This window comes from Sparus aurata, chromosome 2 (genome assembly GCF_900880675.1).
Source record: "Sparus aurata chromosome 2, fSpaAur1.1, whole genome shotgun sequence".
NCBI lineage: Eukaryota > Metazoa > Chordata > Actinopteri > Spariformes > Sparidae > Sparus > Sparus aurata.
Genome location: NC_044188.1, coordinates 18,957,358 through 18,982,876, shown reverse-complemented (window position 1 = coordinate 18,982,876; position 25,519 = coordinate 18,957,358). Strand labels below are relative to the sequence as shown.

The following is a 25,519-nucleotide window of genomic DNA, read 5'->3' as shown; positions in this document are numbered from 1 at the left end:
TTCCACGCATGGTAACTCTCTGACTAATACCTTGGTTATTTAGTTTATACCATCTTGTGAAGGACTTCTTTGCCACCATTTGTGAACAACTAGAGTGCAAGGTATTTCTCTATGCAGATTACATTTTTCCACAACTACCAGTTTTGTGCTGTTTATTTGGTGTTTAGTCAAGTGTAATGGTGGCCCATTTGGTGCGTACTGATTAAGTAAATAACTGATAACAATGTTGTTTGCCTCTCTTTCCCAGTTGAGGCTATTTCCCGTGAAACCCGTCTCTCATAAACATCAGCTTATTTATTCATATAAATCTTGAAACCTTGCATGTTCACAAACACAGTCAGTCCGACACCGAATGACAACTTCATCTGCAGAGATACAGCAACAATACAAAGTTTTACAGCAGCTCAGAGATGATTGAAGAGAGCCAGTAAACTGATTTAAGCTGCAAGCTGCCAATTATTTTCTTGTCACCTCAAAAAAAACCCCACTAGAATAGATTCAACCCACATTACTGTTTTAGTCTCACTGTTGAGGATTTTCTAAACCAGTTTTATGGCTTGTTTTGTGGCACGGAAGTCCGCTCAAGTCAATCATTCACGCAGACTAAGTCATACATTAATCATAGAGGTTTGTTAATAATAAATCATGCGAAGAAGAAAGGACAGATCTACTGTGAATGACCAGGCCTAAATTCACTTTCACCTGACAAACTGAGAGAATAGATCTGTAGATACATGCGGCCGTGACTCAGTGGCCACAACACTGAAGTCAAAAGCAAGTGGCGCACATACTGTACAACAATACTGTGTGTAGTTGTGATGACAGGGTTTCCTCTTAATCTCCAAAATATAGCTATTGCTTCTGTTGTCACTTTCCTCAAGGATAGACATGTTTTTTTGTCTGGAATTCAATATCGACCTGGGTTTTGGCTTACTTTGTATTCTCACTATACCAATATGTCACAATGGGCCCTCGAGAAATTTAATTATCTCAGGTGAAGGCTACAAGGTAATTAAAGTTGCACTTTGGTTTCCAGAATTTGTTGCGGCTATGTCTTATCAGATATATTCTAATGGGAGCCAGATGCTGAGCAGGACATGACCACATTGACAAATCAATCAGTCAAAGAGTGCAATAAAGGGCTTGTAAAATGCCAACAAGACTACACCCAGTGACACATGATTTACAGTTCCGTCACTCGCTGATGTTTACCAAACATTCCCATTGTATAAACATACTACAAGAAATGTTTAACTGACTATGAAGCAGTCTCAGTTTAATGAGGAGGCCTCGTTATGACCTACATAAGCAAACGAGACAATGAGCGAGAAGATTGGCTATTTATAAAAAGTTATTATAGCTGTTCTTAATGCCTTTTCCTCGGTTGGATTCAGACTTATAAATACAATTATTTTTAATGAGGATGAAGTGAGGAGTCTCGCGTCCTGAGAAAGAAGTGGGTAGTAGTGCTCATGCCACTTAATGTCAAACAGCAGCAAACTACTGCGGGTTCATCGGCACACCATGGGAGTTGTTGTGCTCTGGAACTGGGGGGACAACCATTAGAGACATCAAGAGACTTAAATCCACTCACACTCTGTATTGGGATGCTTTAAACCCATCACCGCTGGTTCGATATTAGCCTATTCCCCAAGAGATGTCACATACATGGGTGCCGGACAGTTGAGTGGACCTCGTTAACTCATGGCCTCAATAACATGACCTCAACATCCTCAATAACTCTTGACCTCAACATCCGTTAAATCCTTGGTGTGGTCCCATACTGGCCCACACTATTAACACCAACATCCCAGACTCTGTTAAAACAACTTGGCCGTCATCCCACTGATGCAACAATTTTCCAAAATCATACGTTTTGTCCCCTATGGCTAGATTGGAGATGTATTGGTTATAGGGTTAAGCACTTAACATCCAGTCCATAGAAATGCCCAGCAGGTCCAGTTGATTCTGATTTTGTACCAAGACGGCAAGAGAAATAAATCTAAGTGAACTTGAAAGAGGTTTCATTGTTCTGGCATGGATGTCTTCAGTCACAAAGACAGATCAACTAGCTAGTCTTCAGGTAAGAAGAGTGACTTCAGAGGGATCTTAATTGATGTCTATCTCGGAAAGACATCATTAAATATGGTCGGCCACATCAGGTCACATTTGATGACCGTGATGCTCATGCGTTAGCATGATATGTAAGGAGAAACAGGTTTACATTAATGTTTAATCACCATGATTATCAGGTTATGTAGTTGAAGTTGAATATGTAACTATGAAGAAAATGTGTGTGAAATGATTCCAGTTTTGAAAAGTAGAAAGTTAAATTACGACATTATCAAAATGAATGCCTTGGGTTTCCGATGGCTACTTGCAAAAGACAAAAACAAAGTAACCAAAGAAAAAAGTAAAAAAAAACTATTCATGATATTCAACCCCTTTTAGGGGGTTGTTTCAGCATGGTGATTAAACTATCAATTTTTAGGCACCTCTGAAACATACCTGCTCGCCAGCCAGTCCTTAAAACAAGTAGATCTCGTCACTCTGGTGTGACTGCCTGATAAATATTGACAAAGCAGGCTAACAATAACACACAACAGTGCAGACATGTGTCATTATTTTGTATCTCTCTCTTTCACCCGAATGGTGCAGCCCTCACTGCGCATGCGTCGCCGTCAAGTTGTAGAGCGCGCGCCGTTGTCCGTTGCCGCAGCAGCAACAGGAGTAACTTCACAGCATGTAGGTCCCGGGACAGCGCAACTACGAGCTGAACCACACGTTTACTCGGTGTTTATCATTTAAAACAGCTCCACGGTGATTTCTATTTACTTGTTTTACTGCCACGGTTGTTTTCCCTCCACGCTGAACCGGTCTTTGTTGTTACAGAGGAGAGAAAAGGAGCAGGTCCATGGACAAGTGTTGAACTTGTTGATGTCGCCACTTCTTCTACTCTGCTGTCACTCACGGTAAGTTGTGTTTGTTTACGTCTTCACTGCCTCTGTTTTTTTTTTATCACTAAACCCTAAAAGAATTAATCCAGCTCAGGCATGTGATTCAAACATGGCATACCAATTGGGGCATAACGTGGCCGTGTTGCTAAATACCAGTCTTATCGTGGCATTTTAGCTCCAGAGTTATCATTGTGCTACTCTAAATACAGCTTTCTAGGTTAATTGTGATGTCTGAATCCTTTATACGTGTATTAAACCGTTACCACAGACAGGAAACTGTTGCAGTGGAAAACAACCAACCGAATGCAAAAAAGTAGGAATCTAAACACACCAAGCCTGGCAGATGTCTTCCTGCTATGGTGAGGGAACATGTGTGACTTGTTTGTTGTTTAAATGGGTCTCTCTACTTATGATAAAAGCTGTCATAACATCAGATTCCTTGCATCCCTTTCATGATCTCTCCCAGGCTTTTATTTATTTTTTTCTTTTCTCAGATCAAATTCCTCAACAAACACGTGAACAAAACACTAACCTGATGCAAGCTGTGCACAGTGTCACGCCTCAGGGCACCACAGCTCTGCTGTGCAACATACCAGTAGTGACTATTTCATGACAGCGCCTGTGTCAAGATCGCAGGAAAATTCCAATGAAATTTAATGAATCAAATCACAAAAAAATGTGTCTATAAAACTGCTGGGAAGCCTACCTCTATTCCCATGAATTGGAGTTACAGTGATTCAGGAAAAGCAGCACTTATTGACATCACAGATGAATCAACAATTTAAATTACATACGTATCAACTAACCCTGACTCTACAAATTGCTGTTGGATCATTTATATTGAAATCGGACCATTAAATACACATTTTACAATGGAATGAGCGTACCATTTGTTCATGGATACTGTTAGGATCTTGCAACCAGGATAAATGCCTTCGTTTTGCAATACACTATCTGTCAGATTGATCAGAGTTGTATGACATCCACAGAGCAGCCATCTGTCTTCATATCAGTATCAACCATCTGAGAATACGCAGTGCAGTGTTTGGCAACACTGGGCTCACACTGATATCTTAATGCAACAGGAGATAAGTTTTATACCTTACTGAGAACAAACAGAGACAGGATAAAGCATCCTTACAGCAGTTATAGTGTAGATGCTACAAGGTTAAGATGCCAGCCACTTGCTCACACACACCCAAGAAAGACCGCCTATTTAGGGTGAAATTAATGCTGCAAACATGTATTTAGGACTTCAAACCACATTTCTTTTAATTATTGATAAATCTGGAGATTGTTTTCTTTATTTCGTCAATCATCAGTTGATCTATGTAATGTTAGAAATTAGGGAGGAAAAATAGTAGTTCAGTGCACTGACACTGAAGTCTTCACTGGAATATGAATTATTATTAATCATGGCAAGCGTCCTTTTCTGCATAATAAACTCTACAAAGCAGTTTACTGTCACATAAAATGTAGAAAAACACTAAATGATCATAATCCCCATAATCCTCAGTCACAATATCTTTTGACTATAATGTGCAGCCCTAATAAAACTAATTATCTTACTTTCATTTGCCCATTTGTTTCAGCTCTATGTATGCATATTCATGCTTCCCATTAGACATTGTGTATATCCTGTCTTCTCTTGGTGACTACAGTGGAAAAATAGTGAAGTGGGAATTCTTACAATAATCTCATATTACACAACTTGTCCCTCTGTTCTCTCAATAATTTATGTATCAGCAAGCAACTACCTAATTGTATTGAAAACAAGTTGTGACATTGTGGACGTAATAACCAAGAATGATTTGGATGAGCTGTCATGTGTAAAGACGTGGCACGCTCACCATGGCACTCTGTTGTTACTGCAGATTCCTCTCTGTCAGGCTTCTGCGAGTGTTTTGTCTGTCTGACTGGAAACAGACTAAATGGTTTAGAGACGCTCAGACAGAGACAGGGAAGTGATGGAGGGGTGAACGGAGAACGGAAAGTTGTTTCCAGGACAAAGGTAAATGCAGTGCATTATGTCGCTGAGTAAATAATCAAGAGCTCTGTGGCAGCCACCCCAAATGTGCCAGCTAAATGGCTCCTTAAAATTGGTAGTTTAATGCGATTGTCCTCAGATAAATGTGACTTCTCTGGTCTGAGTAAGATTTACAGGAATCACTCCTATAATTCGTCTTCATTTGGAGCCATAGCGACCAGAGTTAATGTAAAAAAAGTCTACTATATAATTCCTCAGTCAGTCTAAGAAGTTTCGTAGTGTTTGTCCTGTTTTCGTGCTTTACTGACTCTGCTTTTACCAGAGCTGCATTCAGGTCTCCTCTTCATCTCAAACCCATTACAACAGTCGCCACAGGGCACAGGCTAACTGCTACTTACCACTCTGTTGAGCCTCTGATAAGCTTTGTGCCTCACCAGAGGTATGTAGCAAGCTATTATAGCAACTTACTGCAGCTTATGTTCGAAAAAAAAAAACATGTTTTTCTATCAACCTGTTAATGGACAAATAACAATTACTAGGGATGTCAGAATAAGAAAGAGCCATATGAAAGTGTATACTTAAATACACTTTCACATCAACAAAATTTTAAAAACCTATTAAGGAACAGCTTGGATGCAGGTATTCTTTTTTCTTAATGCAGCTGTATTATCCAGGAAAATATTAGTTAAGGCTAAGTATCAGATTGGGACTCGGTATCGGCATTTACTAAATGTTAAACTACTCAGATTGGGATCGGAGTAAAAAAAAGCTGATCGGGACAGCCGTAATAATTACCATTAAAGACCAAAAAAAACAGTGTCTTGCGAGCTGGAAAAGTTGAAAATATCCCTGGATATCCCTCTGATATCGTTGCGTTATCAACAAGCCTTTATTGTTCTAATGATAGAGAGGTGTGGAAGACAGAAATAAGAGTGAAACAAAGGGACAAATGTACAGTTGGCATGTTTGTGTGGCTGTTCTTTTATCTGTGTTTGTCAGACCTTTGTTGATTTGAGGAAGAAGGTTTGTCATCCTACCTAGTTAGTTACATCCAAGAAATATAGCCATGAAAAATTGGTACAGGTGAGAATAACTATACTCGTTGGAAATTAAATAACTCTGGGAACATCCTTGTGGGTTTAAGGCGTGGGCCATACAATCACATTGTCCCCCATTCAAAATGATCTCCCTCTCCACTCATTTCTGGTTGGCTTAAGGCATGAAGACCATTGTTGTTTATTTTTACGTGTTTTGCGATAGTTTGACTAATTCCTGAAACGATAATTACAATTCCATACGTTTTTTATGTAATGGAAACGTTGTTAACGACCTTTGATAAGACTCACCCCTTCATGAAAGTATCTAGGATGTTTGCTAGCCATGCAGGAAGATGACATTGACTAGTCTTAATTTTGTCTGCTGAGCTATGATTGGTCAGTTGCTTCTCCTAACTCAGCTGTCTACGGTTGCGACACTGGACTTATTTGAATGGCTGAACAAATCAAAGATGTGGATGATGATAAAGATATCTTGAATCGGGCTTAACAAATGGAAACTTTTAAGTCTTTTAAGTCTTTCTTCAGAAATCAGCTAGCCTGGACGAAGTGAAACAAATCAAAGTTTCACTCTGAAAGGAACTGTGCCTGAGGTTTTATTGCTGGATGCCCTACTGTCCTTTCTCTGCACTTGTGTCATCAGTGCTGCATTCACTTCCCCCCTGTTTGGCAACAACCCCATGACAAGAGTCATATAGAGAACAGCCTGAACTGCTGTCTATCTCAGTCTTTACACGCCTGATAAAATCCTCAGTCCAAATCCTTAGAGCAACACGCATCAACACGTTTTTGCCTACAAGTTACGGCAAACGATTACCATCAGAGGGCTGCGTATTGTCACCTGCAGCCTCGTCTGCAATCCTTTCCCGTCTATCTGTGCTTTACTGGACTAGAAGTAAGTGGCTTAACATTTTGGTTTGGTTTTCCAGGAAGGATTTGTTTACACTATTTTTACTGCCTAAATTCTTTTGTCTAGCCTTACAGTAACGTCCATATTTGTACTTCAAGTCTTCGAACTTCTTCTGTGAAAGACAAACAGAATTTTTTAGAGAAGCCCAAAAAAGTAGGGATTGGCTCAAATGTGTGTGCTGCTCGTGTGATGTGTAAGCGATAACTTGTGCTCTCTGAGGAGGGTTTTGAAGTTGTTTCTAAGGACCGTTGGATTGATTGCAGCAAAGACTTGTGCAACAAGTAATTGTTTTATTCTCCTCCTGAACATATGGCCAGCAGAGTGCCTGTGCTGAACACCAGCTTTCCTCATCACCCATGTGTGTATTTATAGTGCAGCTGATTGGATTTAAATGTCTCCTGTGTTATGGCCACTGTGCCCGTCCTCAGGACTGATTCAATTGTATCAGCAAAGATGATTAGTAAAATGTTTTCTTTTTTCATTAAGACAAAAGGCTGTGACATCTGCAGCATGCTAGTGTGTTTGCACTGCAGCTGCATCTATCTTTGTTGAGAAAATGATATATTGTTTGTTGTTTTATCGCAGTAAAGAGGTTTTTTATGTCTACATGCAAGCGATGCAAGTCCATGTTGTCGTGTGTGTGCCTGCTGTCCATGTGTGTCTAATTTATTTCCATCCTGCTCATTTCATGTGCCATTTTTTCAGATTCATTACAGCCAAAAAATGAGTGAGTATACATATGTGGTAGTGTGTGTGTGTGTGTGTGTGTGTGTGTGTGTGTCGTATTTCAACAGAGTGAGGAGCAGAGGGCATGAATCATTGATTACTGTGGCCAGGGACAGCAGAGATCAAAGGTGGGGGAAGTAATTAGGGTGGAGTTTTTCCCTGCTCTCTCCTCAGCTCATCATCTCTTTCCTCTGTTCATTTACATCTCCATCCCGTGTTCATTGTAGAGACAGAAAGAGTCTGTGTGTACACTCTACAGTACGAGTGTTTATTAGCCCCTATCTGCCAGCCACCCATTACCTTCTCTAATAGATTAGATAACATAAAGGGCAGCATCTTTGCAAAATACAGAGTGGCTGCCTCAATTAATGAGTCCAGATTAATGTGCATTTGAGTGTGTATGTGTGTGGTAGGGGTGCTGGTTTGAACAGAGATCTTATTTTGTACATTTTGTTTTCTCACTGTCTTGAACATTATAAGATTTTTGATTTTACAAGATTTTTCTATTAATAGCCTAGGGAATAATGCGTGGATCTGTGAGTGACTACAGTCTGATGCGAATCCTGCAGTAGATCTGGAGATCTTAAATTATAGTCAAGCAGTTGTGGGTGGTTAAATGTTTAGAGTGAGTCAGGCCTATTGAGTTTGATAAGATTAGGCTCAATGGATTTCAAAAGGACTTGGTGGAGGTATGCCATTGTAGTTTAAATTTAGCAAAATAGGTCAATTATATCTAGTGAACATTTGCAGCGCCTAACAAACCCTGCATAGTCTTTCTTTAACTACATTAACTGTCTACCGCTTGGGCAGCAAAATGTGCTGGAAGAGCAACATTGATGTGTTATGACCATTTAAAGTTGATGTAACGAATTTGTTAGCAAACAGTCCACTTACACTTCCAGCAGACACATAGCAACATATACATTTATGTGGAGATGAGAGATTTTTTGCTCTTTAGCTACTAACTGCCCAACTATGTTCACCAGCTACTGCATGTATACATTGGATTAATGAGAGCTTTCCCTCTTAAAAAATGGTCTGCAAGGTCCGTAGCTGTGTGCCTGTACATTTTGTGTGTTTCTGTCTAGTCACTCTCTGCTGGTGGCCACGACACAGAAAGTCATATGTCTTATATGTCATCTTTGATTGACAATCCGCTGTAGGTTATGTTCAGACGTTAATCTCCTATATTTGGCCTGAGTTGCAGTCACCTTCTTCCAGTCAGAGTTTATAAATAATCTTGCATCACCTTCAGCTCTGCCTTGTGGCAGGCTTGCGGACAGAGTATGCAGCAACGTGTCTCTCCTGTCAAAGCATGTGAGAGTGCGAAAGAAACAAGAGTGCAGAGTGAACGAGAGTGAAGGAGTGTCCCTGTCAGTAACTGGTAACACTACTCCTCTGAGAAGGACTGTGACCGTGTAAATGACATGTCATTAGGTGCTTTTTTAAACTTCACGCTGGCATGGGGAATTAGCTCAAATGGTAGAGCGCTCGCTTAGCATGCGAGAGGTAGCGGGATCGATGCCCGCATTCTCCAAGAACCCTTTTGACTGTAGACTCACAGTGCTTTTGAGGGTAAGAGGACTAAGAGCAGTGTGGTCAAATTATTGATTAAATGGCCATGTATGTGAAACCTGGTGGTGTAGGTGGTGCTCTTTCTAACATTTACTGTAGTACTGTAAAATATATTCTTTCTTTCTCAGACAAATCTTAAGATGTGTAAATGTGCATCAGAATCAAGTAGGTAAATGGTGTGATGGTAAAATCTCTTTTATTTGACGAAACAATAAACAGTTTTGTTAATTGCGCAGCATCACATGCTCTTCCCCTTAAGTGGAAGTGGAAGTGTAACAGCCTTCAAGTGTCTTGGAAAAGACCACATGTCTGTTTCCCCACAGAAAGGGTTTTAGGAGAAGATGTATGGACAAGTTACAGGAAACCTGCCATGATACTACAACTGTGGGGGCAGAAAAAGCTGCACTGAGTCAGAGAGCAAAGGTAGATGACTCCTTCACACCCATAAGTACGCTGCCAAATGAATTCCTGCAAATGTTGCTGAGCAATGTTTTAATTGGAGTTTGCTGTGAGTGTCATGTTGGGAGTATCTTGAAAAGACCTCATTATACACAACTTTCATTTTTATGTTTCCAGAATATCATCTTAAAATAGGCGTAACGTGGTAAACGTTGTGTCTGTCTGGCTGTAGGGTGTCTCTGTAAACCCAAAGGAGACTAAGTTATTGTTTTTGTGTTTCTAAGAATGCAGACTGCGCAACAACTATGAGCTAATTTTCCTTAGAAAAAACTCACCTCACTCAAATATGCCGACAGCAAATATTGTAGTGTGGTGGTTGTCAGTGTTTCTTGCTGTGCTTCACTGTGTTTGTCTAGGATTGGTGCCGATTAGGAAATGGAGAGTAGTTGTGAGCGAACACTTCACCCAGAAGCCATCAGAGGCATGAGCACACAGCGTGCAGATATGACCACTTAGAGTCTTGTGATTAATGTTTGCTCTCTGGAGTGTTTGAAAATTGGAAACACGATCATATCACGTAACACACAAATCTATAAAGATATCATGAGCACTCTGCGGCGCATGTTATTCTGTTCGATTGAAACACTCAGTCATCATCAAAGCCACACAAATAATACATGACAGTTATTGAAAATGATGAGAATCTCTTTCAGCCGGCTATAATTACGATAACCTGATAAAGGTTTAAGTACAAAAATGTTGTTTGTGTGGGAGTCTTTTTCCTGAGGCTGGTATAATTGAAATTCTTTCGGGATTAACCATAAAAGTCACCAGTCAACTATGGCATTATAATGGGACTTATTTATACCAGTTTATCAGTTATTTATAACACTTTGCCTATGATATATTCTGAACTGACAATGTGTACTTGAGTTGACCTGTACAGGCCTGTTCATGTTTTGTTGACTCACCTAATTCACCTAATTTTGTGACAGTTGAAGAAAACAGTCTTAACATGCTCTTGTCATTATGCAAGAGGTTCAAATACAGTAGACTATACGAAGGCTGAAACTCTGAACGTGACCACTGTGGGATCTCATATCCCCCGATAAAGGTGATTTCGTATCAGGATAACGATATGTCCTTCTTTGCATTGTAGATCAATGATTACCTTGCCAGTACTTGTGTATTGTAGAATTGCAGGAAACGCGCAGTGCAATCATACACAAAGGAAACCTGCAAGTAACTTACTTTAGTTCTTAAGTAATATGAATAATACCTGTGGTTTCATGTCCCCTCTTGCTCTGGGACTTGCATGCCAACATTATGAATACCAACAAGCACAAAGTGATGCAACTTTACAAACAGCAGCCGCCATCATCTTGGCTGTGAATACGGAAAGTTACAGCACAGATAGCAGATTTAATACCAAACATAAAAGGTGGTGATCATCACACTTCATCCCTGGATGTTAGGCATGGTTAGCCTACTAAAGACAGGCCTGAACGTGAACACCACCCATGAGAGGCAACCAAAACAAGAGTCCCTCTTCCGTTAGCGTCATAAAATCTAATGCATTTTTGACAGGGTGTGATTTATGGCGTTAATCAGACATCACTTTCTGCAGTGCAGTGTTTTCGCAGAGCTTAGTGATTTGAGTGACTAATGACGTCACAGGGCTTTAATTTAGCAAGAACGCTGGTCTTCGTTGAGACAGGCTAATCCACAAATCAAAAACTCTGAATTGGGCTGTAAATGAGCCGTGAGGCAGTACCCTTTTCCAAAACTGCACATACTCTTTGGTGCCTGCTCATTGGCAAGCACAGAGGACTAGAAATGTGAAATGTTTTACGGTCTGCTGGCCCCTCTCCCTCCTCCTCCACTTCGATTATGAAATCATGCGTCACTGTTGTTCATAACAAACTGTATGCACCCACACAGAGGGGTTAACTTAAAAGACAAACTTGCTTTTTTTTGAAAAAAAAAAAAACAAAAACACACACACAAAGACAATGATTTAAGCAGCTACTAGACACATAACATACACACACTTTTACATATACGCACCTTCCCGTTGAAAGGTTGTTGTGAAATGCCATGAGTCACAGTCTGACAAGGCTGTGGGGGAAGTGGCTTAAGCCAATCACTTGGTCGCCCACATGCTGCCATGAAGGAAATGGATCTGATTGATGTCGGTGGTCGGAGAAGTAATTAAGATTGCTGATAAACGTCAGCCCAGTCCAGACAATGTGAGTTGTGAGTGGGAGAGCAGACAGTGGTTTTCATTTCAAAACCTGCAGCTGTCTTGCTTCCACTTGTCATGAAGTGATGGAAGTATTGAATTAGCAAAGTCTAATTTGATTGCATTTATATATTTGTTTAGATTTTTTTCTATAGTAACAGCCTAGCAGCTACAATGACTGAATACATATTGATTCCCTGTAACAAAGAGTGCAGATGGAAAGTGATTGTAGGGACATACTGGTACTTTACTACTTTTTACTTTTTACTACTAATACTTTTTTTTATTCAACGTTTCTGTTCCACTTCATCCAATAATTACTTCATATACCAAGTAATTTTTTATTTGCTGTTGTTACCACATTGTCTTTACTAAAAGATTCAATTAGCTATACTACCAACGATGCAGTGTGGTTTATGGCACTTTCAGGGCGCTGTGGCTTAGTTGGTTAAAGCGCCTGTCTAGTAAACAGGAGATCCTGGGTTCGAATCCCAGCAGTGCCTTGTTATTGATGTTCCCCTCTGGGGTTCATATAGGCTCTTCAGTGAAGTAGTTACTTTGCTCTTGTATCAAATTCCACTTAATAGGCAAATCACTAAGATATTCCATTCTTGACTGGGCTTAGTGTGATGTTGGATCTCTTGCACCCTCTGGTGGAGACATTGTATGCGTGTGCAAGGGTTTATTAACACTTGAATGAACAGTCATCAAATGGGCACTGATGAACCCAAAAGGCATGCACTGTACAATACTTACACACATGCATATTCAAATGCACACAGCCGGTCAGTGCTTAATCTTTGCTGTCTGTTTATTTCAAATCAAATTAATTTCACATTACCTCAGTGGGCCATGATGAAAAAAACATTTTGATGGGGGGAAAAAGGATGGAAGAGGAGGGATCCTTCTCTTAGGTGTACAGAACAGTGTAAAAAATCCCAGAGTAGACATTTTTTGTTGTATTTTATTATATGAAATATATGTTTAAACCTAATTTGTTTAAACATAAGTTTATAAATCAAACCACAAGCAGGGCGTCCTATATATGTTCCATGTGTTGCGTTACTTCTTGTCACTGTTTAATAAACAAAATATAACTTATTCTTTTAGGTAAGACTGGTGGTTTGTGAATTATGTGCAGTCACAGTCATAAGACTTTTAATTAAATTATGAGTGGGAATATTTCCTGGTAAGTTTTGTAAAAAGAGCCCAAAAAATGCCCTTCTTTACTGCATTTCATCAAACAAGATATGGCATTATTATCAAACTAACGACCCTCTCATGTCTCTCCCCGTCTCTCCTCCAGAATGTGAAGATGACACATTCTGTCAACTCCTTCCCAACGGAGAGTGTCATCTCTAAATCCTTCTCCTTGGACCTCTTCTCTAGCAGTGAACTCCCAACAGAGCCGTACACAGAGGACAACTTCATCAGAAGTGTAGCTAACTTAAGCGAGCCAAGCAGCCTCCGCTGCACCTACAAGGAGGACTTTAAACGTATCTTGCTTCCTGCTGTGTACACCTTTGTTTTCCTGCTCGGCCTCCCTCTCAACGCTGCTGTCATACAGAAAATATGGAAGACCCGGCCAAACCTGTCAAAAAACAACATCTATATGCTCAACTTAGCGATAGCCGACTTTCTGTATGTGATGTCACTTCCCCTGCTCATCTACAACTATGGCAGCCATGACTACTGGCCCTTTGGGGAGTTCGCCTGTAAACTGGTCAGGTTTCAGTTCTACAGGTGAGACTCTTAACCGAATATAATGTCTGTATACAGCTGTGTCTTAAAAGCTTTCCACCATTTCTTGACTTAGAGGTCTCAGTAAGGATCTAACTTTAACAGTGTTTTGTCTTTCTCACTCTCCTGTTTTAGTAATCTGCATGGCAGCATCCTCTTCCTCACCTGCATCAGCGTGCAGCGCTATGTGGGCATTTGCCACCCGTTTGCAATGTGGCCCAAGCAAGGTGGTCGCAGGATGGCATGGTGTATCTGTGGAGGGGTGTGGCTGGTGGTCGCCGTCCTGTGCGCACCAACTTTTCACTTCGCTGCAACAGGAATCCAGCGAAACCGCACGGTGTGTTATGATTTAAGCACACCGAAGCATTCAGTGGACTACTATCCTTATGGCATGGCTCTGACCTGCCTCGGCTTCCTGTTGCCTTTCATGGGCGTGATGGTGTGCTACTGTCGGATGGCCCACATCCTCTGTCGCCCGGTGTCCTACCAGGGTGTGTCCATGGCGACTGGGGAAAAACGGGACAAGGCGGTTAGGATGATCATCGTGGTGGCAGCAGTGTTCTGCATAAGCTTCCTGCCATTTCACCTTACAAAGACCATGTACCTGGTGGTGCGCACTCTGCCAACTGTGCCCTGCGAGACCAGAAACCTGTTCTCAATCATATACAAGAGCACCAGGCCGTTTGCCAGCATGAACAGCTTCCTGGATCCGATTCTGTTTTATTTCACACAGCCACGCTACCGCAGGAGCACCAGGAGATTTGTGCTCAGAGTCACCACCCTCAAGGACAAAGGCACCAGTGTATAAACCAATAGTACATAATAAACTGCAACAGTATTTGTTATTGGTGGACCCTAGGATGCTGCAAAGTAGAGCATGTATTGGTTTCTGAGGTTTTAAACAGTTTTCCTTGTGCATGCTCTAATGTTGGCTGCAGCCCTTTAATACCGCTGCCGCCTTCCAAGAGGATCTTAGGTAGATTTTGAAGTACCGGCATATCAAGGAACCTTCTCAGATGCACTATGAAGGTTTTACCCTCTGGATATGAAAGTCAGACAGACTAACTAGGAGGAGATATTCCCAGAATCCATATTGTCTGCATTGTACATGTTAATGCTGATGATATGATCAGCAGAGTCACCAGGACGTTCACATCCTGCATGGTCTCTGTTATCTGTGAAATGTTTACTTTCAGTCTGCGCTTAGCACTGGGGTCGTAAACTTCTTTACAAAATGTTTGTTTCACACTGTGAACTGCAGTATAATAGAAATGCTCTCACATTATAACATAATGACGAGTGTCTCCACGCATCCACTGTTTTATAGAACTGTAGATGAAAGATGATGTGTGTGATGTACATAACGAAAGAGAGAAGGAGAGATCAATAACTGTATGTTTTAGGATAAAATCCAGCATGGCAGCACTATTGAAATGCATGTTAAAATTGCATGAAGCACTTATGTTTTGAAATGAACTGATGCTGGCGTGAAACATGCCTCATAGAGAAAGGATTGCAGTGGTGAAATAGAAATGTCTATGCACATTTTGATACAGTGTTATGACACTCGTGAAGGTTTGTCCTGTTTGATCGTGTAGAAATTATAGTTTTGAACATTATCCGAGTTGTAAGGCTTGTTGTTGCATGTTTTCACCACTGGATGGTGTAGGCACACCACTGCTGTAATCCCATTGCATATAGACACTAGTAAATTTTGGTTTGGTTATCAACAACAGCATTTTGTTAGGATTTGGTTTTACCAGCAACATTTAGAGATAAACCAGTGATAAGGAAACTTGTATATTGAGCTCATACCATACTAAACTTGGCCATCAGTCCAGAGTTTGCTCCATGTTCTTTAAACTCTCCAGTAGACAAAGAAAATCTATCTGTTTAAAAGTATGTGCCACAGTTAATGGATCCTTATCAGATGCTTAAAGGGAAGGAAAAATGCAATTTATGGACTTGAGGGCCGGGTCTAAATGAAGCCTCAACCCTGTGGCTTTCCACTTCCTGTGAGTGTTTGAACACTTCCCATGTAATATGACTTCTGTGCAAAGAAATCAACACAGTTGACAGGAGCCTGGTGTTAAAAAAGACAACAGAATAAATGATGAGTAAAAGGGAATCGAGACAATTCTGAAAAGAAGCTTCTCTACCCTTTAAAACCTTCTCCAGATCATGTGTATTGTTTGATTGTACTGATTTGGTAGCTCCTACAAAGTAGAGTTCACCTTATACAGTGGAGGAAAGTTTGAACTTTTAATTTCCCTTTGGTGCGTTATACCAAGTAAGTGAGTTACTGAATTAAATGTTCATGAAATGAACATGAATGCAAATTGCATTGTAAATGGACGTGTGTGTATGAGTTTGTTGTTGCTGCATTTTACTGTGTCTTAATGTTAATTTAACTTGATCCAAAAGGTTTGACAATTTGATGTCAAATTAAGATATTATTACAAATATAATCCCTAACTCATATTTTAGAATAAAATGTAGTTTGCCAGCTGCTTTTGAATTGCTCAGATGCCACTGTAATAGACAACCTTAAGGCAGCTATACTCTTTAAACATTTAGTTAAAACTCAAGCCTCAGCTACAGTTTAAGTTCGCATCCAGGGGAGAACTGTGTGTCTTTAATGTTTAATGTGAACATGTAATTATTAATATGCAAATATGAGGACATGCGCTTAAAATTGTTAATTAACGTGTTAATGTATATGTGTGTGTGTGTGTGTACACAGCGGGCATATTCAGTAATGTAGTAACACACTGTATTTTCTGGCTTCAGCAATACGATCTTGTTATTTATGTGTCTGTAGTTAAATATTTTGTGATGTCTCATTTATTTTTATTTTTTCTAACAGCTGTCAAGTGTCTCCTGTGTGGTCAGTTTAGAGACATGCGGCTGCAATGCACTGTGCCAATGTATTTGTTTCAATCAGTATTATTTAGAGGAATTCTTATTTTTGTAAAATACTGTCACACCGAGTAGTATCAGAAAAATAGTTTTATTTTTGTTACATAGTTGTAATTGTGTTGTTTTAGTGATTATATCGAGCTGCTTGTGAGAATGTTTTAGATGTTGTCAATGTATAAAACTAATTGAAAACAAAGCCATTAAAAAAAAGTCTCGCAGCCTGTCGTGAATGCATTTTATATCCTCCCTTCTTTCTCCCAACACAACATGAACATTTGGCAAGATGGCTAACAACATTAGCAGGTATGTGGATGCTTAAAAAGTAGCCACGTGACTTTGGCGGAGAAAACAGCCCATGAGAGCAAAGCAAGGCTACTAAAATCAATTGAAGCTTTATTTTGTCATAATTTGTGTATATCATATATGTCAGAGGTAGACACCAGGGATGGTTTGTGACACTTTTTGTCTCAGCACCTATAACTCACTGAAATTCTGCTAGAGCTGTCAGATTTTTGACAAAAAAGTAGCCTTACTAGTTGCAATGTTTCAAAACTACTCCAAGTATATCGCAGAATTCATTACTTGAGGTCAAATACAAGGAGTTTGATTGTTTATCGAGCTGTAGCATAGATGAAATACCTGACACCTGAGACACTACTCACTAAAGTCTGTGTAAAGCAAATTCAGCCATTTTCTTCCAAAAACATTAAATAGGTCATAAATATATTTCCTTAAAACATGTAAAAAGCCATTCAACCATTTAGAATTTAATTGTGGAGCTAGGCTCACAAACTGTTTCAAAATGTCTGTGTTCAGGATTTAATGGGCGGGTCAGAAATCATGGCCGCGTTACATAACGTACATACAAGTTACACCATTTCAACTTCAACAATATCAAAAAGTAGGAATGGTCCAAAAAAATCGATTACTTACCTGAATTTCAGCATTCTGGCCGTAAAGTCTGCAAACTTAAATCAGGTGATGGGAAGTAATGTGTAAGTACATCCACTCAAGTACAATTTTGAGGTACATGTACTTTACTTGAGTATTTCTATTTCCTGCTGCTCAAATGTTTCATTATGAACTAATTATATGTATTTATTTTACACACACACACACACACACAGGTACTCCAATAATCAGAAAAATGCAACATTATTGCATCTAATGATTAACCAGGACTGTATAGTATACAGAACATGCATACATGTATAATTGCTTTAAACTTGTACTTTTGATACTTGAGAACATTGATTTCAACACACAATATTAGATGCCTTAAGACTTTTACTGAAATACTTTTCTTGTGGGTGATTTATACCAATAATATTTTAATAGAATATCTTTAGTTTCTAGTTTGAATTCTGGATGAAAAAACTTTTAAATGCAAGGCCAGGAAGGAAGTGGTCATTTTGTTGGAAGTGGAAGGTCCTGTAACAGCCATCCGGTCGTTACAATCAACCGTGGTTTCCCCTAAACATTTCTGAAATCATTCCTTGACGGCAGCCTTCTACTTTCCTGACACAAGTTGACTTTTCCCTCTTTAAGGCTGACACAATTTCAAGCGGCAACATGAGTGGGTCTGGAACAGATTTCATATCATTCAAACGTGAATCTGAGCTTCCAAACTGTTCAAAGATGACCAAACACATCCAGCTCTTAGACTCCTGAACGACATTTTGTTGTACAATTGACTGTTAAATGACCCTTTAAACCTTTTGAACCCTTAAAAGTGGGAAAAATCCTGTCAGCTTAAAAAAACAACTGACTCCTGCTTGAGTGAAACATAATTGGAGATGGAATAATTTAAGGAGTCATCCAAACTGACAACTGACAAATTGTGGCTTCACTTGAAGCTGTCCCTTATCCAGCGCCACTGAGGCGACAGTGAACAGGTCGGCCTGTGGGGGGCGCTGCAGTCAGCTCTTCCTCTCCTCTGAGGGAATGGACCACAGAATTCCTGTGTGGAACAAAAGGACCTGTTAACCAGACAGCCACATGGGGAAGCACCACAGAGGGGTTATTGTGCAGGAGTGAAAACTTTCCTCATTGTTTTATTCTCCCCCCTGAATGCTGACACTAATTGCCCAACACTGTCACAACACACTGCGGTGGAGAGCTACTGCTGAATATGCAGACACAGTGTCAGAAATCTGTCAGGAAACACTGTCGAATGTGTGCTGCATTTTCAAATTAAACGTTGTTTGCAGAGCCATATATTCACATGGGTGTTTCTGAGTTAACAAAAGTGCTGCAAGGCCGAAATGTGGCCCTGAAGAGTGCAGTTTCTCTGTCTCTCTGTCTTTTTCGCAAGGGAAAGGGCTATAATTACACGTAGTTTGTCCGCAGTATCTGCCTGCTCCTATCAAAAAAGAAAAAGCTTTTCCTCTCAGTCCCCGAGGGGGCTATGACAGCCCCTATACCCCTAGTCCCGCCCCTCTGCCCTATCTCAGGCATTAACATGCAAAAAACAACATAAGTCACGGAAAACCAAATCATGCCAAAATAAGGAATCCACAAACAGTTTTTTAGGAATTAACCGTGGATCACGCGTCGGGCCCGTGCAGGCGCGCTAACCTGGCGTTAGGCAGAGGTTTGGTGATATATCAGGGGGGTAACAATGGAGAAGTTGTGTTTGTGAACAGGTTTTGGCCAAAAACCTTCGCTTTTCCTCCCCGCACGGATGCGGTTTCGGGAATCGACAATATGTAAGTTTTGATAACAGAGCGGCACTCCACTTCCTCACTCACTGAACACGTTATCACTTGATTAACCTCGTAACAGTGCGTTTTGAAGCTTTGCCAACTCTAAAGGTTGTTTTTTTTTTCCTGATGTGTGTGTTTTTTTCTTTTTTTATTTTAAGTGATTGTTTTCATGATTTTCATGCCGTCATGCTACGTGGAGAACGAAACCACAACTCCAAAGGGTGCCTGGACCTGTGATATCCGTGGAGTTAGGATGTGTGTGTGAAAATCTAACAAAAGAAAGACATGAACAATGGCAGAAAGAGAGAGGAAGAACGCGGCTGTGTATCGCAGCGTCTCTTTCAAAAAGTTTGGGTCCTGGAGCGCCAACAGGAGTGAAGACCAACAACACGAATCAGAGGATTTGGAGGCAGCTGGCGTCGCCCTTCCCCCGGAGCCCAGCAGAGCAGAACAGCCCTTGGCGACGCGTAATGTCAGTGTGTCAAGAAAAGTTTCCAAAATCTCTGCCACCGCCACCGCCGGCCTCCCAACCGCAGATTCAAAGAGAGGCTCCTCCACTCCTCTCTCCTCTATTTCTCCATCCATCCGCCAGCTCACTGAGAAGTTTAGCAGCAGCGGCGGCGGTGCGGCTGGGACGCACAGAGTCTCACCGGGAGACGGAGCAGCGGTGACGCGGGGGAGCAGCACTCTTCCCCGGGCCAGGAGCTCCAGGAGAAACGGGTCGCCGTCTCGTAAATCTCTCCACGAGGACAGCGGTGGTGTTGGATATTTTCAGGACAGGGATACCAGAACTGCGGAGTCTCAGACAGACAACAAACTTCAGAAGTTTCACTCTGGCACTGACTCTGTGTCGGGCTCGGACTCGGAGAGGAGAAGAGAGAAGAGGATTTTTACGCGTTTATCAGACGCCGACAGCAGCAGCTCTGGTAAGAGAGATTATTCACAGATCAATGCATGTCCCTCTGACCCCAGGAAGACATTGACTACAGATGAGGAAGAGGATGTTACAAGTAGATGGGTTCCTCCACCCTGTAAATCTCACAGAAGTTACCTCTCCACACACAACAGTCCCTTTAGTCCCCTGCACGCTGACAAGTGGCCCAGTGTCACCAAAATTAGACAACTTTTTGATGAGAGACAAAGCAAAGCTGGGGAGGAGCACAAGACTGACACCTGTGAGGATTTAAAAGTGGCCGGCGGAGCCCATCAACAGGAGCTCAGCCCCAACGAGAGTGCTCCTCTTTTGGATAGAAGTGACAGACTCGCACCTTACAGCTCTGCTAATGAAGTGGGAGCACAAGGCAGAGGAAGCAGTGCTGCGAATGAGACTTTTTTTCACGGTATGGACTTTTATTCCAAAGCTGACCAACAGCAGTACTCTAACGATGAGGAGGCAGACATAGAGACGCATAGCTCTAATAACAACAAGGTTCCTGGCAGAAGTACTTTTCAAAGCCGCATCAGTAGTAGTCGCGGTTCCACAGGGATTAACCCATCTCTATACAGATCTCACAGATCCAGCACTGACACAGAGGTGATCCATAAGACCCCCAGGACAACAGGGTTGACATCTGACCCCAGCTCTGACCTTCAACCCCCTGCTACTTCGTCTTGGAGTCGATCGGAGAGCTTAGACACCTCCTCCTGCTCCTCCTCTCTCCCGCAGTCGACAGTGAGGGAGAGAAGGGATAGACAGGGGGTCGGGCTGCCCAGGGATAGTTTACATTCCTCACATAGCTCCTCTAGAGGGCCAGCCCCCACCACCTCCTCCCCCTCATCTGCTCCAGCTCCAGATAAAGCCATTACCTCCTCCTCCTCTACTGTAGCTCCCTCCACTGAGCTAAGAGCCCCAGTAAGAGTTGCCTCTTCCCTTAGCTCCCACTGGAGGTTCAGCTCTGGGGACGAAGAGGAGGAGCACACCAGGAGAAGAAGAGGAGGTGGAGGAGGGGGTTGGAGTGTTCCTTCCGGCCCTGCTCCTTCCAGAGCAGGAGAAAGGGGGACCCCAGAGCGAGGAAGCAGCTATTTATCCCGCAATAAAAATGGCTGGTGGGGTGTTAAGGGCATTGGCAGGTCTTCAGGCAGTGAGGAGGACAGCCCAGGCTCTTTAGGACCCCACAGTCGAGAGGCAGTTCGCCGCCGTTCGCTGAGAAAGAAGAAGAAGGCCAGTGGAGCTGCTCTCGCAACAGGCCGTGATGATTACGACGATCATGATGGCGAATCAGAAGACAGTGACAGTGATACAGCCTTGACAATGGAGCACTTAGAGAGGCACCACCAGCAAAACACCCGAGGAGAATGTACGGGATCAATATCTCGCAGCCACTCGGCTAGAGAACCCAGCAGTCGTAGTAACAGAGCCAGGGTGCAGCAATGGGAGCGCATCACCTCACCTGTGACATCCACAACACTTCCTGGTGTATCACGAGTGTCAAAGGTCAATATCCCCCCCTTTGTTTCCAGTCCCGGAGGTTCGCGTTGCGGCAGCCGGTACTCCAGCACTGAGACGCTGAAGGAGGAGGACCAGGCTGGTGGCGCCAAACATGCAACAAATATTAGAACTGCATCCTCATCTGTGCTGAGTAAAACTTACCATGGGAATTTCACCATGTACCGCTCCCCAAGCTTTGGCCATGGGGATAATGTCTCCCGAACACCTTTACGGGTCCGCCCCAAGATTGCACCTACAGTCACCCCCTTACCTAGTGTACTGGCCAGAGAAGGAGGGGTATCCTCAGGCATTAGGGGTGGTGAGACTATGGCAAGGAGGACAACAGGTGGGGTAGATGATAATGATAAAAGCCGAATATCCATGTCCAACCCCGATATCGCCTCAGAAACAATGTCGCTCTTAAGTTTTCTGAAATCTGACCTGTCAGAGCTCAAGGTGCGGAAAACAAGTGGAGACAAATCAGGTGTTGTGGAGGGTTCATCAGTGTACAGAATGGGCTCACGGACTCATGGCGGGACCCTTCTACCTTCTGGTCGCCGCCCATCACTGAAAGACCTGACCGCCACTCTGAGACGTGCAAGGTCTTTCACTTACTCAGACAAACCCACACCAGCCGTAAGGTGTTACTTGACAGGTGGCACAACAAAGAGAAGCTCCTCTGAGCAGCAGCTTGACTTAGACGGAGAAAGGGATGGAGGGAGGTTGTCTGTGTCAGACAGGGAAGTAGAAAGTGATTGTGGTGATTTTAGAGTGGCTAGAGGACAAAGAATGAGGGATTATGGATTCAATGATGATGACAATGATGATTTAGAAGTTAATCGTCCATTGCAGGAGAGGTATGTGCAGGAAGCCAGGCAGGTCATTCGAGATATCTGCCAGATGAGTACTAGGGAAGATGATGATGATGTAGATCTAAGGAGGACTGATATTGATTTGGAGGATGAATGTTTTCAGGACAAGAAAACAAACGAGGAGAGAGAGAAAGCCGGAGTGAGCGTTAAGGATGAGGCAAGGACAGATCAAGAGGCTGAGTTTAGAAACACAAAAGACAGGGATAAACATGAGAGGGAGAGAGAGAACAGGGAGAGGGAGAGGAGTGAGAGGGATGGACAAAGTATGCAGCTGGAGAAGCTAAACAGCAGCGGCACAGAGTACAGGGAGAAGGCAAAGAGACAGAGCAGAGAGACGGAGAGAGCCTTACTGAAGGGTGACTCTGAGGAAAGCATGTTCTACGATCGCTCTGTGGATGAACTTTCAGGCCACGAGTCTAGTTTAACAGATGAAGGGATTGTAACAGAGCCAGAGATGGGCCCCAGTGACCCCTCCGAGAGGTCATTCTTTGGGTCTGCAGGGGTTAATTTAGGGTCACGAATTGCTAGGGATGTGCTAGGGCAGCCCGTCACCGTATGGAAGCAATCGGCTCTCCATGAGGCAGAAGGCTTTAAGCAGGATAGGGTAGAGATGATGGAGAATTGTACTTACCGTCTGAATGAAGTTGGCATACCTCCCTCCTTGCCTCTTCCTACCCGCATGGCTGAGAGTGACAGTATCATCATGGAGACAAGGACCACTGCCGGTTTCAACAATGTCAACGCAACCAGTGAGGAGATCAACACCAACAGTGCTGTGTCGCAGAGGTCAGCAGGCACTGCAGGAGGAGGAGGACTTGAAACCCCTGCAACCCCAAGTGCTGTTCGTCGTAGGCGCAAGTTCTCCCCTTCTGGTAACAACAACACAGGCTCTGATTCCAGTAATGGCAGTAATGCAGAGTCAACAATAGCAGCTGTTGGAAATGGGGAGTCGATAGTCTACCGCTCTCTCAGTGACCCAATGCCTCAGAGACGCTGTTCTGCGACAGAGGAAGGGAATAACAATTTTTCCTCTGTGGACAGTAACCTGTTAGGATCTCTATCAGTCAAAGGAGGAGGAGGAGTTGCAGAGAGCACCTCTGTAACCAACATGTCAGAAGACAAAGGCAGTGTGGCCAGTGATTTGTCAGTGTACAGTGACAGCGGGCTTCGTGATGATGGAGTTCAAGATTACAGTGGGGTGATCAGGAGCATCATAGCTGAGCCAGGTGCGCTGGACAGACTGATGGCAGATGACCATGGCAATGGCAAAGCTCCCAAGAAGAAGTCATTCAGTGACCCCAGTCGCCGTAGCGATGCCCCTTTACTTTCCCAGAATGACCCTCATTTCAAAGGCCAGACTGGCAGCACTCAGCCAATTATTGAGCTGGATCAACCTGGCCAGATCCCACCTTCCAGCAGTGAGCCAATCCTGAGTGAGCAGAGAGAGGAACTGTGGGAGCCAGAAGTTAAGCCCAAACATGTATTGCAGACACAGTCGATTCACCACGCAAACAGCAAAGTCCAGAAGATTCGTTCCCAGTCAGAATGTACCCCTCACTCTGATACCCACGATGATGAAGATGATGATGTAATAGACCATGGTCTAGAAGAGACAAAGATGCAGAAGTTGAACTTTGACCTAAAGCTAGCTGGGGTTCTGTCCCCTAGAATGATTCGTCGGCCTTGCAGAAAGCGTCCAAACCGACTTGCTCAGTTCTTCACTCATGAGGACCCATTTGAGCCCCAAGAACTGTGTCCAGAGGACAACCAAACTGATCTCACCCCTCCACTCCCTCCTTCCCCACTGCAATCCAAACCCAAAACCAGAGTGAAGCATGTTCGCCATGCCAGCGAGCCTGCCACCTTTATCCCCATTTCCCCACCTCCACACCTCCAGCCACTGAAGGAAGCCGATTGCCTCACAGTCCAACCCACTGCGGAGCCTCCAACCTTAAGTAAGTCTCCAGGAGATGAGGCCCCTTCTCTGGAGGATGTAACCCAGAAATATATTCTGGAACTGGGCACTGCTGAGGGCTCAGGGCCTCTTCCAGCGGCCAGGGATGGAGCCTCAGTGTCGGCTTCAGAGGGGCCCAGCGAGACCTGCACCAGTGGAATTACAGAAGCTGGACCACAGAAGAAGAGCACAGAGGACAGTACATCCACGGCTCCCCCTCAGAGGACAAAGCCCAGAGTGGTGAGTCCAGATTTTTTGATTTATAAAAAAAAAGAAAAATTCAGTGCCATGTTTGAGTGTGTGGATGGCTTGGTTTAAGTGCATGAGTGAGAGAATGTCAGTGATTTGCCTTTTTCAGATGTCTTCAAATATGTTAATATGTAATGTAATGATGGAAGACAGATGAGTTTTGAGTTATTACCAGTTAAAACAGCACACAAAGTTTTCTTATACACTGAGCTTGTTCTTATGCTTTCAGAGGTGCATGTGTGTGTGCTTGTGCTGTGAATCGGTACTCATGTATTTATTTTCAGAGTGCTTTTGGGTGCAGTGCTACCATACAGAAGCCATTAAAGGCTGAGCACTGTTAAACAAACATCAGAGGATGTTATTGGTTTGATTAAACAAGTCTCAGACAAAGGGCATTAAGCAGTAGACCAAGGCCTGCTGAGTGTGTGTTTCTGTTTTCACTTATTTGTTTCATCCAATTTCAATTGTCTCCATGCCAGAATTATAGAGCCATTGAGAGGAGATGTAATAAACAGTTTGCCCAAACATAGATTGGGTGTGTGGTGTCTGCGATGCTGCATATACTCAGCAGTGTCTAAACATCGGGAGACTTCTGGCTTGTTATGTTGTAGCAATTCAAAGGTTAACTGAGAGCAAAAACCAGTATCATGATATGATATAGAATATAGAATATCATGATAAATTGACAATAAATTCATGTGTTTTCTTATATGACAGAAACCTTAGCATTGTGCGGTGAACCTAAACTTATGTAAAGATCTAAATACAGATATGGCGCACACTCTTTTGTAAAGTTTACCG

The 25,519-nt window shown here is 42.6% G+C and overlaps 2 protein-coding genes and 2 non-coding genes across 8 annotated transcripts in view; all 4 read left to right on the top strand.

The window, feature by feature from the left end:
• The first annotated feature begins 2,679 nt into the window (after positions 1-2,679).
• p2ry6 (pyrimidinergic receptor P2Y6) lies at positions 2,680-16,728 on the top strand. 4 transcript variants are annotated; one of them, XM_030439834.1, is made up of 4 exons: positions 2,680-2,745; positions 2,893-2,972; positions 13,158-13,594; positions 13,727-16,728. In XM_030439834.1, the coding sequence occupies exons 3-4, from the start codon at positions 13,167-13,169 to the stop codon at positions 14,397-14,399; spliced, it is 1,101 nt and encodes a 366-aa protein (XP_030295694.1). In that variant the 5' UTR covers positions 2,680-2,745; positions 2,893-2,972; positions 13,158-13,166; the 3' UTR covers positions 14,400-16,728. The 4 variants fall into 4 exon arrangements, with proteins under 4 accessions (XP_030295694.1, XP_030295703.1, XP_030295684.1 ...); XM_030439843.1 differs by having other exon boundaries at positions 2,704-2,793; XM_030439824.1 differs by having other exon boundaries at positions 2,709-2,972.
• Positions 9,100-9,172, top strand: trnaa-agc (transfer RNA alanine (anticodon AGC)). The gene has a single exon. It is a non-coding gene; the product is annotated as a tRNA-Ala (tRNA).
• trnat-agu (transfer RNA threonine (anticodon AGU)) lies at positions 12,281-12,354 on the top strand. The gene has a single exon. It is a non-coding gene; the product is annotated as a tRNA-Thr (tRNA).
• Positions 16,729-18,980: 2,252 nt separating the features above from the next.
• Positions 18,981-25,519, top strand: part of arhgef17 (Rho guanine nucleotide exchange factor (GEF) 17) — a 69,592-nt gene continuing 63,053 nt past the window's right edge. The window contains exons 1-2 of one of the 2 annotated variants that reach the window (XM_030394927.1): positions 18,981-19,218; positions 19,374-24,709. In XM_030394927.1, the coding sequence (XP_030250787.1) occupies positions 19,508-24,709 (5,202 nt within the window). In that variant the 5' untranslated portion in view covers positions 18,981-19,218; positions 19,374-19,507. Of the gene's footprint in view, positions 19,219-19,373; positions 24,710-25,519 lie in introns of those variants that run through there. The other variant, XM_030394936.1, reaches the window with a different exon arrangement.

Bases quoted from the DNA above. Each gene is read 5' to 3' on its own strand.
- p2ry6 (XM_030439834.1), top strand. From the start codon at position 13,167: ATGACACATTCTGTCAACTCCTTCCCAACGGAGAGTGTCATCTCTAAA. The intron at 13,595-13,726 runs GTGAGACTCTTA...CTCCTGTTTTAG, and splicing joins GTCAGGTTTCAGTTCTACAG to TAATCTGCATGGCAGCATCC.